We start from the raw sequence: 15,816 nt of genomic DNA, 5'->3' as shown, positions 1-15,816 counted from the left end.
GGATGCAGAGGGAGGGAATGAGAGAGAGATGGAGGAGGCAGTGGGGAAGGAGAGAGAGTAGGAAAGAGGAAAGAAGGGAGAAGAAAGGCAAAGTGGCAAAATGTTAACAATCGGCCAATAAAGGAGAAAAATATATGGGAGTTCATTGTACTGTTCTTGCAACTCCACTGTAGACTGGAAAATGTACAAAATAAAAAGTTGGAGGAAAAAGGAAAAAGGCTCTTCTAGGGATCCAATACCTGAGAACTTAGCAGTTTTCAAAGACAACCCTCCCCAAATTGCAGACTCAGAGAATGTGGTCTCACAGCCAACAGCAAGCCCAACCCACTAGGTAGGTATTCTGCACTTGAAAATGATGCTGTGGCTTTGTCAGAGCTGGAGGAAGTAGAATGCTGGGAGAGATGGAGAAGGGGTTGGGACTGGAATAACTATTTTCTCTTTCATCTCTTTTGGTGTTTGTGCACAATATCAGATTGATGACTTTCAAAACCAGCACCTGAACACTCTGGGCAAGATGGCATACTTTTCATGAAAGTAGATTTCTCTCTCGTACGATCTCCCTTCTTTTTGTTTGGTGCCTTTGGAAATAAGTCACTTAATCATCTGTTCCTTGGGCGGTGGACACTGGAGACATAGAGCCAAGAAGTGGTGAGTACTAATGGGCTGTCTGCCTCCAATGGAGAGGAGAGTGATGGCCCAGCTGTTCAGACTGAAGGCATCCAAATGGCTGAAACCACTACTGCAGACTTACTGAGCCATCAGTCAGGGCTGCCTTTTCTCCCATTAATGTAATTAAGACAGTGAACTACTCTGGGGAAAGGGGAAAAAAAAAGATCTGCACTCAGGACTCAGAGAACTATTAATTACATTTAAAGTTGCACCAATCTAGAAGTAAATAACTAACCTTCAGGTTGGGCTCTTAGAACTCTGAAATAATTGACTGCCCATTGAGAAAGTCAAAGGGCCCCCCGAAAGAGTGAGAAAGTCAAAGTTACCCCAGCAGGTAACACAGTAGACCTCTGCAAAGGAAGGCTGCGAGCAGGTGCAATTTTCTCCAAAGAAAGAGCAGTTAACTTAATAACCTTGAGAATGCTCTGTCCCTAGACTGGCAAACCCACCCAGCACAAACAAGGAAGCGAGGGGGGCCAAGACCACCCGCCAAGACCGAGCCCTATAATCCTTTAAGGAAACCACGGGAAAGACACAAAACCCAGTCTTACAAAATAAAGGGTTGGTAATTCACACTGTCAAAGGTTTCTTTCCTTAGCCCACAGGATGTTCCCCTGGGTTTCCTTAAAGTGCCAGCTCCCTTCATCCCCATCTCACAGTGACTGGAACATCACAAAAGCATTCACTAAAACTTCTGTTGGATGCAAAGAGTTTGAAAGAAAATTTTACTTTTTCCAAGAAGATATTTACTACATAAAGAGAGTTACATCTGCTGAAATCAACCCCCATGTTCCCTCAAGAGTCCTGGACCTCGGCCTGCAGAGGGGAGTCAGGAGTGGCGAGCCAAGGTTCCTCTCTTGGCAGCTACAACCATGTGTACTTGGGGAAGTGCATCTCTTCGAGACTCACTTCTCCCACAATAAAATGAGGTCAATAAGAATGCCAACCTCCTAGGTTTCTTGATAAGTATTAAATAAGAGTGTAAAATTAGCCCAGTGCCTACCTAGCACCTGGGAAATGCTCGTTCTGCTGGTGGCGGTTACAATCAGGGATCAGCATCCTTATCTGGAGATCAGGGGAAGACAAGGACAACAGATCAGACAGCAACTTGTCACATAATATTTCAGTGACAAAGCTGAAGACTAAAAGCAAGTCTCCTAATGACCACCGAAGCCCCTGGGACCACCTCTGATGCTGCCATAAATAATCAATTATTTGAGAAAAAGAAAAATAATTGTATAAAACAAGAAAAGTGTGGTAAGAATGTATGATGTTTCACACATAAACCAGCCACAGTGCTTCGCCAAGCCAGGTGGCAGTCAAACCAGACACAGTGCTTCGGGCTTCACATTACCTGGTTCAATCCTCTCAATAGCCTGTGAGCAGGTGTGACTATCCCATTTCACCAATGAGAACACTAAAGCCCAGAAGGGTTTTGCAATGTACGGATAGCTAATTAAGTAGAGAGTTGCCATGTGACCAACTCTGCTTGGTCAAGGCCTATGCTGGATCCCCCACTGTCCCCAGAGGGCCTGAAGACTCACCATCACTCCTTGGAACTCTTTCTGGAAGAGCAGGACTGAGGAACTCCTTCCATTAGCATAGGAAGAGAGGATGCAGATGACACACGTTGCCCCCTCGAGACACAGATTTACCAAGACCAGCTTAGGGAAGCCAGGTTAGTACTGTGTCCTCTAGTAAAGGGCAAACATTTCAGGAGAGGGAGCAGGCTCTGCCCGACAGCATGTTACAATAATAAAATTTGGAGAGAGCTGCTGAAGGCATCAGGAAAGGGAAGTGGAAGGAATCCCTGAATATCCACAGCTCTGCCTGGGGCTAAACTCTGGGCCTTCCGACCCTTTCCCTAAAATGGTCCCCATTATAAGAAGGAGCTTAAGCACAGGAAAGTTAATCTTTGCATATTGTGTTGACCCTGGAAATGCATCAAAGGAAAAAAGCTGTATGTATGCCCAAGATGTCCACTATATCATTATAGTATCAAGAAGCCAAAGAGAGACAACATGACCAGTTATACTACTACTGGTGAGGAAGCATATGACAATGCAACATTTGCTAGACTGTTCGACATCCACTAGAGTGGACACAGGTAGTGATAATGGTCTCTTCCTTAGTCCTGATGGTGAGCCCATGGATGTTTGTTGTAGTGTGGTTCTCTTTATAACAGGTCAACAAACTACAACCACATACCAAACCTCCATGTGGTTTTACAAATAGTTCTATTGGAACAATTTAAACAATTCTTTAAGAATCATGGAAACTTACCAATGACCTCAGCAAGCTTCTCTTTCAAAGTATGAATCTTGTCTAAAATAGCCTGGACTGAGGGGATATGCAGTGGTATCTTCAGGGTCAGGGACCTCGCCGCCCGAGGAGAACCCGATCCACTAGGCCTTGCACTCGTTCTCATCACCATCTGCAGCCCCAAAACTCCTACCTACTCTATGGAATCGGCTGTGCCTTCTGGAAGGCTCAAAATCCACTGTTCTAGAAGATCTCTCCCTGACCTGATTCTGTAAAATTGGAGTTTAGGTTAAATCTCCTGAGGAATCCATACACGTTACAAACAGGCACACCTGGGCCTTGCTGGTGCCCGTAACTACCATCCTCCATTAATCTCAGTTTCAAGCATCCCACTGTCCACCCATCACCCCTCTATGTCCAGCTCACTCTGTCTCCACCCTAGCCCCAATAAGACCTACAGTCTGTTGACCCTGTACTGTCTACTCCCCCTTGTAGCCCCATTTCCCTCCATATCCAGTGTGGAGGCCATGGCCCCACCTTACACTTACTCCCTTTGATCTGCTCCCAGCGACTCTGCGACTCTCTCCCTCTGGGATACTAACCAAGCAAACCTCAACTCTGGTTTAATCCAGCTCCTCACATTCTCCATGCCTCAACCTGGCAGCCCCACTTTCCTGGAGCAAAAGAGATAACACGCTGACTGGTCTCACTTCAAATTCCTGACCCAGAAACCCAAGTGGCCCCCTGGTGGTGCCAGGCAATCCCCCCACTTCTTCTTCCCCTCCCTGAGACAACTGCTCCTTGCCTGCTGTCTCCTCCCTCCTCAAACCTCTAACAACCCTTTTCTCTTTATCACTCTCAGCTGATCACTTTGCTTCTTTTTTCACTGGGAAAATCGAGACAGGCCACAGGGAATGTGCACATGACAATGACAATAGCAAACACTTACACAGCACTTACTCCGTGCCAGGCACTCCCTGAGTCCTCCACACACACTGCTGTACGTACAGGTGGAGCAACCCCATGGGAAGGTACAATTGTCCCTGTTTCACACAGGAGGAAGAGGCATGCGGAGGCTAGGTAACTCAGCTAGGACGCCACCCAGGCCGTCTGGCTCAGAGCCACCGGCTTAACCCGCTCTCCTGCAATCTCCTGGTGCCCGGCCCCCTCCGCTCTGCCTGCCCTCCTGCTACAAAGGACAGACCGTCCTATCTAAAGGTGACCCCTCCACCTGCACTGGATCTCACGCCCTCTCACTACTCAAGCTCCTACAGTCATCTCCTCCCCCGCTCCTAAGCACTCCCATCAGCATCCAACATCTTAAGAAATCAAACCTCTCTTAATTCCAGATCTTCCTCCAGCTGCCACCTAATTTTCTGCCCCCCTTTTATGTCAAAGCTCCTTGAACTGCCTTTAGTCCCTGCCACCACTTTTCTTCCCATTCTCCCTTGAATTCACTCCAATCAGACCTTGACAAAACCAAATGCAATGATCCAATTGTAGGCCCAATCTTTCTTGACACAGTGGATAACTCCTTTCTCCTTGAAACTCTCTCTTCATGTGGCTTCCATGACATCACACTCCACTAGTTTCCGTCCTACCTCACTGGCTGACTCTTCTCAGAAATCTCCTTTGCTGGACCCTTCTCATCTCCCTGACCTCTACATATTGGAGTATCCCAGGACTCAGTCCTTGGACTTCTTCCCTCACATCTCTACTACTCCCTAGAGGAGCTCATTCCCATCTCCTGGCTTTGAACACCCTCTCTATATACATTGTTTACTCTCAAAGTTGTACGTGACCCTCATGCATAAACCCCAGACTGCTACACCCAACTGCCGACACGTCCTCTCCACATGGATGCCTACTGACTGGATATCTGAGACCTAACAGACCCAGGATTGACTCTATGATATCCCCCACCATCTCCAACCTGCTCTTCCTGTAGTCTTCTCCTTCTCAGTAAAAGTGGTGGTAGTCTCTTGCACTGGTGCCCCCAACGAACTCTAGCTCCTGAAATTCACACCCTTGCATAGATCCCTTCTCTTTCCTCTGGCCTGGACCTGTGACTTGCTTTAATCAATAGAGTGGAAGTGCCAGTTTGGGCCTAAGCCTTAAGAAGGCTTATCAGCTTCTACTTTTGCTCTCTTGGGAGCTTTGAGCTGCCATATAAGACATCTGGCTACCCAACCGGAGAGACCATGAGGGAAGGCTACATGGAGAGAGAAAAGGCCTAGGACTCCACAAAGAGAGAGAGGCCCACTGTCCCAGCCAAGTCCAGTCCATAACCAACCCACCAGCTGAAGACAGGCACATGAGTGGCCACTGGCAAGACCAGCAGCAGAACTGCCCCACTAAGCCCAGACCAAATTACATAACTGTGAGCAAATAAAATGGTCATTGTAAGCCACTACGTTTGGGATAATTTCTCAGCAATAGATAAGTGAAACAAATAGCAGCTCTAATTTTTATTATTCTAGTTGCTCAGGTCAAAATCTTAGAGTCATTCCTTTTTTTTTTTTTTTTTTTTTTGAGGAAGATTAGCCCTGAGCTAACATCTGCTGCCAATCCTCCTCTTTTTGCTGAGGAAGACTGGCCCTGAGCTATCACCCATGCCCATCTTCCTCTACTTTATATGTGGGACGCCTACCACAGCATGGCTTGCCAAGCAGTGCTATGTCCACACCCGGGATCTGAACTGGCGAACCCCGGGCTGCCAAAGTGGAACGTGCGCACTTAACCACTGAGCCACCGGGCCGGCCCCTAGAGTCATTCTTTAATCCTCTTTCTCTCATACTCCACAGCCAATCATACGCAAACAGGATATTCATGTCCTGTTGGTTCTACCTTCTAAGTATGTCCAGGATCTGCCACTGCCACTCTGCTGTTGTCTCTCACCTCCTCCTTGCTTCTACCCTTACGCCTGCTGCCTGCATCCCGCTCACCCCTGCCCCAGGTTCCTGTCCACACAGGAGTCAAAATAATCCTTTAAAAATACAAGTAAGGCCATGCATTCCTTTGCTCAAAACTCTCCAGTGGGGGCCAGGTCCATGGCCGAGTGGTTAAGTTCTCACGCTCCAATTGGGCTGCCCAGGATTTTGCAGTTCAGATCCTGGGCACGTACCTAGCACCGCTCATAAGGGCATGCTGAGGCGGGTCCCACATAGCAGAACTGGAAGGACCTACGACTATACAACTATGTATTGAGGGGGTTTGGGGAGAAGAAGAAAAAAAGAAGAAGATTGGCAACAGATGTTAGCTCAGGGTCAATCTTTAAAAAAAGATACAAAAAACTCTCCAGTGGCCGCCCATATCACTTGGAATAACATTCCAAGTCCTTCCAACGTCCTACACCAGACCCTACGACCCAGCCCCTGCTACCTCGCCAATTTAACTTCCTGCCAAGTCACCCAGTCAACTCTGATCCAGCCACACTGGCCTACCTCTCATCCTCAAAATGCCAAACAAGTCCAGCTTGGGCCTTTTTCACTCACTGTGCCCTCTGGCCAGAACATTCTTCCACTAGATATTCACCTGGCTGACTCTCATTCTAATCTGGTCTCTACTCCAATGTCACCTGGGAGAGCCTACCCTGACCAATTTATCTAAAGGACACATCCCACCCCCCCACCCCATCACCTTATACCCTCCCTGCCAGGCTCTATTTCCCTTTATTGTACTTCTCATCTCCATATTCTTTTCTTTTCTCTCGCTTCTTTATTGTCTGTCTCCTTCCATTATCACACACGCTCTGTGAGGGTGTGGATTCTCAATGTTCTGTGCATTGCTGCACTCCCAGAATGGAGAACAGTACCTGGCAGGTGCAGTGCTCCATAAATATATGTGAGATGAGTGAACAGATGCATCACTAACTGTTGCCTTTCATCTCCCTGACAACTAGGAAACATGGTCATAAACCTCCAAGCTCCACAGTGTATTCTGTGGGCCCGTCTCCCTGGACCCCAGGATGCAGCACAGCAGCTACTCCAGCATCTCCTGACGGCCACAGCATGTTCCTCACCATCACCCTGAGGATCAAGCTCACCCTCCTTCACAGGGCCCACAAGGCTCTGCAGGATCTAACCCCATACCCCACTCCAGGTTCAACCGTGCCACTCACCAGCACACACTCCACTCCAATCATGCTGCCTTCCCCTCTGACTTTGCCCATGCTGTTCCCTCTGCCAGGAATGCTCTTCCTCCCATTCCTCCCATGAACACCCACTCAACCTTTAGTCCCAACCTAAAAGAGCCTTTTTGTGGCCCTCCATCTTTCTGTGGCTCCTCCTCTCTCTCTTCTCTTCCTTTCTAGGCTACCCCCCATTTGTGGAAATGCTACAGGTTATCCAGTGCAGGCATTCACCAGCACCTTGGGGTTATGGAACCACGGCTGAGGAAAGAGGGCAGACATGGGTGCTTCTGGGGGCAGGACCAGCTACATATTCCGTGGGGCCCAGTGAAAAACAAAAATACAAGTCCTCTTGTTCAAAATTACTAAGAATTTCAAGACAGTAATAGCAGAACATTAAACCAAGCATGTGGCGCTTCTGAGCATGGGGTGTTGTGCAACCCCATTGGTCACATGCCTATGAAACAGGCTCCGTCTGGGGACCACAGTTAATTAACTAAGGCAAATGCAGCATCAGATGCCCAGGCAGGCTAGTGACTTGTGACTGCGTCAATACTGGCCACCTCCTCAAAGATGGGGCAGTTTACCCGTTTTACAGAGATACCAGAGCTTCCTCCTTGAGTCAAAAAATGTTCTGTCTCTAGGATGGCTGCTCATCAGACACTCCATTCCGGCTAAGTTCTCCCATCAAGCTTTACTTAATGACATGAGCAAGAGCCCAGAAGAGAAAAGGAGACAGTAAGAAAAAATTTCATCAATCTGTTTATGACACAGGGTTACAAAAGCCCAGAAACCTCATGGGACAACAAAAAGTTTACCTCTTCTTCTCACAAGTCTCTTGGCTGGTTAAGCCTTCCCCTGGCTTTGGAATAACAGCTTTTTCCCAGTAAGTAAATTAATAAACTGTGGACTAACTGGGAAAGTTTTTCTTTCAGATAGCTAGCTGAGCATTGGATAAATGCAACATTTGCTCTTTTAGGAACAGACCGTGGCTCCAGAAATGCAAAGCAATCATATCCTAATGAAATAATAATGAACAGGAGCTGCAGAGTTCTTAGGATTTTATTTTAAAACAAGAGCGCCACAATGTGCTCTCTCTGAGACACTCAACCTGCCATGATACAGTGCCCTCAGTAGTTTACTGTGTTTCTCCACGTCTCACTTGGACAATTTCAGTTACTCTCACAGTCTCTCTCCTATATCGTTTATGATTCAACATCAAGGTTTTACAAGTTTTTTTAATATGATCCACAATGACTGTATGTTTTACATGGTGACCCAGTACACATGTATCAACAGAACTTACATAAAAGTTTCATGTGCAGTACACTCTGATATTTTCTATTGTGTTTTATTTCATTTTTTAGAAATGATAAGCTGACTCATTAAATTGGTTTTACAACTACTGAATGGGTCATGACTCCCAGTCTGGGAACGTTGATTTTAGATCATACTAGTGTACGTTATTACCCACATTCCATCCACCAGATCTTAACTCAAGCTCCATCCGAACTGTCTCTAAGATGCACAAGAATAAAAGAGATGGCTTTTAAAAAGGCATGCATTTAAATGATCCCTGTAGCAAAAAAGATATGAGAATGACACGGCTAGAAGACGGTCATGAAGGGAAGGCAGCAGGATGTAGAGCAGGTCTTCACAGCTCGGGAGGCAGAGCCAGAGAGATCCAATCAGAGGGCGGAGAACGGCAAAGTTAGGGAACTTTCTAGGTCAAGCCTCCTCCTCGAGGGCTCACTATTTTGTCTAAAGTGATGCAGTCTCCCAGAATATCAGACACACAGATTCAAATACATCCCAAAGAAATGGCTTTTCTGTCATGGTAGAGGTTCCCGACTCCTCTGTCTGCTAGAAATGGCCAGTCGCCATGTTGTCACCTTCCTCTTCAAAGAATCTCTCCCCCCAGCCCCTGCCCTCTCTTTTCTCTGGGCTCCAGCCCAGTCTGAGGTGAACTTGTGGAATCCAGACCCTTCACTGCAGCCAAACAAGGCAATTACCCTCAAGATGGTTTCCACAGGCTGTACCTTCAGTGGCTCTGACCATTTCAAGTACGTCCACGTTTTCCTGGCTGGCTTTCAGAATCTAGAACCTTCATTCCCCAGCACACGCTCCCTATGGGTCACATCTCCATCTCTGTCTCTCTCCCCTCCCCCCCAATGGCTGCTCCTCTACCGCACCACACAGTCCACCACACAACACAGCACTTCGTAAGGAGAAGAACGATGACGTACTTAGTACGAGTTCAGCACCAGGCTAAGTGTCTACACACAAACTCTGATTCTCACACCACCCTTCCAGGGAGGCATCAGGACTGGAAATGGAACCCAGGTGGATCAGACAGCAAAGTTCAAGCACTTTCCTCCACCCCACAATGTCCCTGATGACACCACACCACCGCTCAGTGACACAGAAAACTGCTTTTCCTGCTTGCCTCCAGAATGAAGCCACCGACTCAAGGCAAGGGAAGCTCTATATGGGTCCATCGACTAGCCATCAGTGGCTAGGACACGGGGTTCTCCTGATGAGGTTCCTTAGGAAGAATCCTGGCTGACACGGCACCAGGAAGAGTCAGTTGCACATCTACCATCATAGAGTTTGTTTCTTTACGTGTGGAAAATAAGATCTGGGTCACCAACAAGGTTGCCCTTTGGAGACGAGCTGTTAAAGATAATAATAGCTAGCAGCAGGTCATGGCCAGGTGCGCACGGTGGCCTCACTCCTGGCTCCACCATTTTCCTTCCTCCTATTTTCTCTCTGTGGTCAATGTGCCATATCCATCTCCACAGGTCACCTTGAATCCTTTCTAGGACACAGCAAGAAATTCTTTCGTGAATTTTCCTTACCATCTTATACGTTTTTTCTGATGCTCTCCCTCCCCTGGTAGAGGCCCAGCTCCTCCAGAGCATCAAACGCCAGGCTCATGCTCTGAGGAGGAGCATTTATGTAAAACTATCCTTTCAGATTATGCCTGGAATAGCCACACTTGACTGCGATCCTGACCTTGTCCTCACCGCACTTTCCCAGTCTCCCCACAGTGAAAAGAATGCGAGTAGGGAAGACTTGGAGGCAGAGACAGCACCCAAACAACTGGCCACCAACCCAGCGGGACATGCCCACCTACCTTGGTCAAATCCATTCCAAGTTTGAGCTGTGAAATGAGATGAAGGATTACACTACGCTGATCCTCCATGACGCCCAATTCTGTCTCTTCCTTATCTTCAGTGTCGCTTTTTTCATCTTCGGACAAAACCAATTCAGGGCCTAAGTTTGGCTAAAACAAGATCATCAATAAAAATCACCAGCTGGTCCAGCGGAAATTAGAAGCACAGCATATGAACCCATGTGCACAGCAATGACAGGAGCCCGATCCTGCCAGGAAGAGTTTCTCTATTGACCAGTCCTGTTGGCCAGAGGGTGGAAGATGACCCTTTTTGGGGTACAGGCCATCTTTAGCCACTGCACTGCCCTCTCGTCTTCCCATCATCTATGAGTGAACCTTCCGGTCTAAGGACTCTCCCTGACAAGAAAGCTTCCTGCCCTTTAAGAAACTAACTCTAGTACACAAGCCCCCTCAATCCTGACTATTCCCAAACAATATTCCCCTATTAACTCGCAGACCCCAGGACACTTTATATCTAACGGAAAATGTTCTGTTTGTAAGTAAAAGTAAGATACCCCTGGGACTGACTGAAATTATTTTGGGGAAAATTTACTCTGAGACTATTTCTACTCACATCAATTAATATCACTACAGCAAGTGTAAACAAAAACGGCTCCAAGATGGCATTAACTTAGGGAGGAAGACAAAAATGGAAAATTAGGGAAAAACTCTGAAATTTTATAACACTGCTGAGATTCATGCTGGCCAAGAGACCCTGCTTTCCTTGATGCAAGTTTATTAATTCAACTGCTTGATTCCAATTTTACAAATTATATAGAAAACAGGCAAATTAATAAACAAAATATGCAAGGGTGATGACTGAGCACAAAACTTCCCAACACCCAAGAACCAACAACTCTGGCTACAATGTCAAGATGTCCTCAGAATTGTGTTGAATTAAGTAACCCCATCCCACCGTTCCACACTTAGCCATGTTCTTATGATGCTTGTTTACATGTAAGCAAAAGCACTTTGCACAAAACATTATGCAATTGTTTCTAATTATTAAGGACAGGTCAGACATCATGAACTTCATATACAGAAATGCAGGAGCTCAAAGGTATTAAAGGACACAGACTTGCCCAAATGCCCATGCCAAAACTGATTTATAAACCTCATCAGACAGAATCGCCCCATTTTATCTAAAGGCACTTCCAATATGCAAAGGTTATTTTAGTGATCAGAGTGGTTATAATTGTCTGGCCTAACATACACATGGTGGCCATTCCTTACCAATGCTCCAGAGAGGAAATACAGTGGTCCCCCCCAGGGGTAGGCATTTTAGACATTTGCCATAGACTTACTTCTCAAATGATTCTCAATCACCTCTGAATAACCCCACTTCTGGAGAGACAGTTGGGGAGGCCCCAGGGAAGCCCAAGGGGCTGTCCCTCAGGCCAGAGTTGAGTTTCCCTCCAGCGTGTGCCTGGTTCTCTAGTCTCATCGTCACGTTTGTTATCTGACGTCACTGGCAAGTTGCTTTGCTAGAATACATTGAAATAACTGAGGCCTCCTGGCTCCATGCTGTTCCAGAGAAGACTAACAGAGGGAAGCACGGGGGCTCTAGGCTGCCCTGTTCCTACGCTGGGTAGTTGGGGAAGGAGGGGACTGGACTCCGGCACTTACAGTCAGTGCCCTGGAGGCCACTCTGCCTCTCCTCCTGACGCCCCCATCTGCTGCGTTACAGCGCCTGCTGCCGCCACGCCACCGCGGTCACGAGTCTGAAGGGCTAAAGCAAGGAAGAGCAGGGCCACCTTCCTACCCACCCGCCCTCCTGGCTCTCCCTTCTTTCTTTCCACTCCTCCGGATTTCAGGCAAGTTGTTAAGTGGATGGCTGTCTCATTTCACTGTGAGCGAGCATTTCCAATCAGACGCCACTCGACGCAGAGAGCTCAGACACAAGCCCTTCCAACGGCACAGGTGTTGCTGTTGTTGCTTCTCTGCGGTGACCTGGTGGGCGGTAATTGTATTAGCAGACTTCCCCACAACCCAGGGGCAGCTGGGGGAGGAGGGGCCTTTGAGAGGAAAAAGGACAAGAGCAAATCAAGCCACCATCATGCACCCAAGGGGGCAGGCGTGGCATGCAAAGTCCTTAAACACCTCAACAAGAAAGGGGGCTGCGTCTTGAGTGCAATTATTCCTGCTTGAAATTAGTTGTTCTCACAAAGTACTGACTGCAAACCAGTCCATAGCTCAAGTGAGGTTGCCATAAGCTTTATGAAGCAGAGAACGATTCTTTCTTCTGAAAATGTGATTTCCCATTGCCCCACCAGCCAGCACACGGGGAAATCTCCATCCTTCCCAATCACTGCCACGCTCAGTGCGACGTGTTTACAGACCACCTGGGACCACACCTCCTCCTGCTGTCTGCCTTACTTGAAAATTAAAACCAGCTTGTCCAGACTTCAGAGCCAGGAAGCCTTCTGCAAGATCCTGCCACATGATACGAAGCACACACATTAACGTGCACACAAACCTCTCCAGCTCTTCCCACTTCAGTCAACATCACATTTCCTCTGAGTCTGACGATGCCTCTCAGAGACAGCGGCTCCAGCAGAGAGAATTAAGGCTGGTGCACAGGTCCCAGAAGCTGACTCATCCCAAGGCGACCGGTGGCCAGAACTCCTCAGGGTTCTGAAGTCCTGCCAAGGGAAGAAAAGCCATGGGGAGCCCAACACAGCCCCCTCATTGGCACAGATCCTTAGCAAACGATGCCCTAAGCATAAAAAAGGATCCAGCAATATTTCTGTCTCCCACAGCTTCTGAGAATTTGTCCTTTTACTTATTGTATGATTTGCAAAAAATTCTCCTACTCAATCTCAAGTAAATAATCAGGGTTGGAAAAAAAAAGCTGGTTTCATTCATCACGTTGTTAGTGAAGGTCTCAGAGGACACCCTCCATTGCACCTACACTGAACTCAGTCCATTTGCAGAAAGGAGAGACCACCCTCTATTGTGGGTCCAGAACGGGGCACATGGATAGAGATTTGGGAGTATGCAACAGGTCAACTCAGTCAGAAACAGGTCAGTTGACAATGTAAATACAAATCTGTCGGCATCCACAAAGCACCACTGCTACAAGAAATGGAGGATTTGAAGAACCAGCCTTTGATGGAGTTTTAAAGGCAGAAAACTTTCCATTTTTGGATCAAGCGTCTGTTGACTCTGCTACTATGATGGAAAATCCAAAATATCAATAATTGCCACTGGATCTAAGTCTATTTCCTATAATCAGGCCCAAGTACCCTTCCACATTCTCACCCTCCCTCTCATAAAGTTCTGCTTCTCTTCTGGGTACCCCTGCATGCCCACACCCACAAATCCCTCTGGATTTCTGCTTGTAAAGCAGTGACAACTGTCTCGAGGTGATCAAAAGCGGCAGAACAGCGTTTCTCTGTCTCAGAAGAAAACTGAAAATAAGCAATGGTTTTATAACACTGAGAAAGTTCATAAGAATTAAGCAAGAAGAATCTTCAGATCTTCCCGTCCCCCAGAGATCTTTACAAATGAGCCAGCCCAGCCATAAAAATGCAAGGAAACTTGAAGATAAAATGGAATTAGAATATGTTTTAAAGAGAAGTAGGCTTTGGAAAAATGAGGTTTTTAATAAAAACAATAATTATGACTCAATATTTCTACCACATGAGCACCTCAGGGCATACAGTGCTGTGAAAATCCAGTGACTCATTCCATTAGCAAATGGGGGAAAGGACAAGTGAATTTGATGGACAGGAAAAAGCTACATGGCAGGCTGGGGTTTAGGGACACTCCTTGGTGGCTAAGGAGTGACTGTGCCCCAGAACAAGGGTTCTTAATCTGGGCCCCAGTGACACTCAAGACATCTACCACAACCCTGGACATTTTATATAAAAATTGTGTGTCTGGGCATTTTTCTAGAGAGAGAGTCCATGCTTTCCTTGGATTCTTAGAAGGGCAGTGCCCCTGGGCTGACCTCAGGCCTCCCAAGGCCCAAAGGGTCAGAGGTCACGTAAGAGAGCTGGGCTCAGGGTGGGAAGTGGTCTAATGAGAGACAGTCACAGCATCCGCAGATGGGCCCCTGCCTTCCCCCTCTAGCAGGTGAACACCTTCTTCTCTAGTAGGGAGCAGCGCGTCCATGACACTATGGCTAAGGGCCAAAGCCAGGAGCAAAATAGTGCCTCGGGTTAGGATTACGTGGGTTCAACAGTCTTCTCAAGGGGACACCAGTGCAGGGGAAACACTGAACTTTGGTTTCATGTCTTCTTTTTAACAAAAACCTTAATTCTTTAACACAAATGCAAATTCCAAGCAAAACTGGAATTCCAATCTATTTTATTCAATACACGCATGGAATTTAACTACAGTTTGGGTCAGTTCCAGGAAAAACCATGAAACAGATATTTCTCCTCAGAACCCATTCATCTCCCTGCTGCAGGCCTCATTCTACCCCACGCCCCCGACCCACCCCCTTCCCAGTGCCTCACTCCTATCTCCCTTCCTCAGACAGCACACATCCTACCCTCTTTCTTCACAGTGATCTCCCCTTCCTTATCTAAGACCTAGCTCTCAGAGAGCAGAGGCCAGTACAAGCAGCTTGATCTAATTTCCCCTCTAATGTAAATACCTAATAAGCTAGTGCCTTGTCTTAAAGGGCCACACCCTGAGATCGGAGGCATTATGAGAGAGGCCTAAGAGGCTGCATTACCCAACCTTTAAAGAAGCCTCTTTACTGTTGGACAGGGAGCTGTTCCACACTGGAGCCCTTAAATCACAGACATGCAGGTGTCAGGGGTCTACTCTAGCAACAATCAAAAAAAGTGGGTTCCTACAGCCATCTTTTGCCCACATAAATAAGCATCCTGGAATAGGCATTCTTAAGCAGACAGTATCTTTAAAAGAAAAATATAACCCACTGAGTTCAAGCGTTCTCCAACTATCCAGAAAACTTATATGACCAAGGACAGAAAGTAAAGCCAGCTAAAGAATGCACATCAAACTCTCTCCCAGGGGCCGGCTCCGTGGCCGAGTAAGTTCGTGGGCTCCGCTGCGGAGACCCAGGGTTCAGATCCTGGGCGCGGACATGGCACCACTCGTCAGGCCACGTTGAGGTGGCGTCCCACATCCTACAACTAGAAGGACCTGCAACTAAGATATACAACTATGTCGGGGGCGGGGGGGGGGGTTGGGAAATAAAGCAGGGAAAAAAAAAAAGATTGGCAACAGTTGTTAGCCCAGGTGCCAATCCTTAAAAAAAAAAAACTCTCTCCCAGCAGAGAGCACACTGCAGCTCCATCATTCTTAAAGCCGGGCAACTGTCCGCGCACCCTGCGGCCTCGGCTCGGAGGCCCCGGGCAGACTGAGTAACACAAAAGAGCCTGGATGTGGAACGACAAGAACTCAACATTGCCCAGAGAACGTCTTTACGGGAAAATGAGGAAACCCAGCCACGTCAGAAAGAACCTCTGCTATTCTGAGGGTCACGGAGAGGCGAGTAAGGGAGAAGGCCAGAAGCACCACCCTCAGATTTCCTCAAAGGAGAAGAATGCCACGCCATCCAGCAACAGGGCACAGGAGTAACCGGGAACTGTCTCCTCCTACGTAA

The 15,816-nt window shown here is 47.4% G+C and overlaps 1 protein-coding gene across 3 annotated transcripts in view; it reads right to left on the bottom strand.

Moving 5' to 3' along the window:
* Positions 1-15,816, bottom strand: part of OSBPL10 (oxysterol binding protein like 10) — a 291,355-nt gene that overhangs the window by 25,060 nt on the left and 250,479 nt on the right. For 2 of the 3 annotated variants that reach the window (XM_046674676.1, XM_046674685.1), the window contains exon 7: positions 10,197-10,346. The exons of the other annotated variant lie outside the window; for it this stretch is intronic. In XM_046674676.1, the coding sequence (XP_046530632.1) occupies positions 10,197-10,346 (150 nt within the window). The remainder of the gene's footprint in view (positions 1-10,196; positions 10,347-15,816) is intronic. 3 annotated transcript variants of the gene reach the window in all.

The sequence above is a fragment of the Equus quagga genome, chromosome 1 (assembly GCF_021613505.1).
Source record: "Equus quagga isolate Etosha38 chromosome 1, UCLA_HA_Equagga_1.0, whole genome shotgun sequence".
Classification (NCBI taxonomy): domain Eukaryota; kingdom Metazoa; phylum Chordata; class Mammalia; order Perissodactyla; family Equidae; genus Equus; species Equus quagga.
The sequence above is the reverse complement of the archived record's forward strand: the minus strand, read 5'-3'. Positions and strand labels throughout refer to the sequence as shown.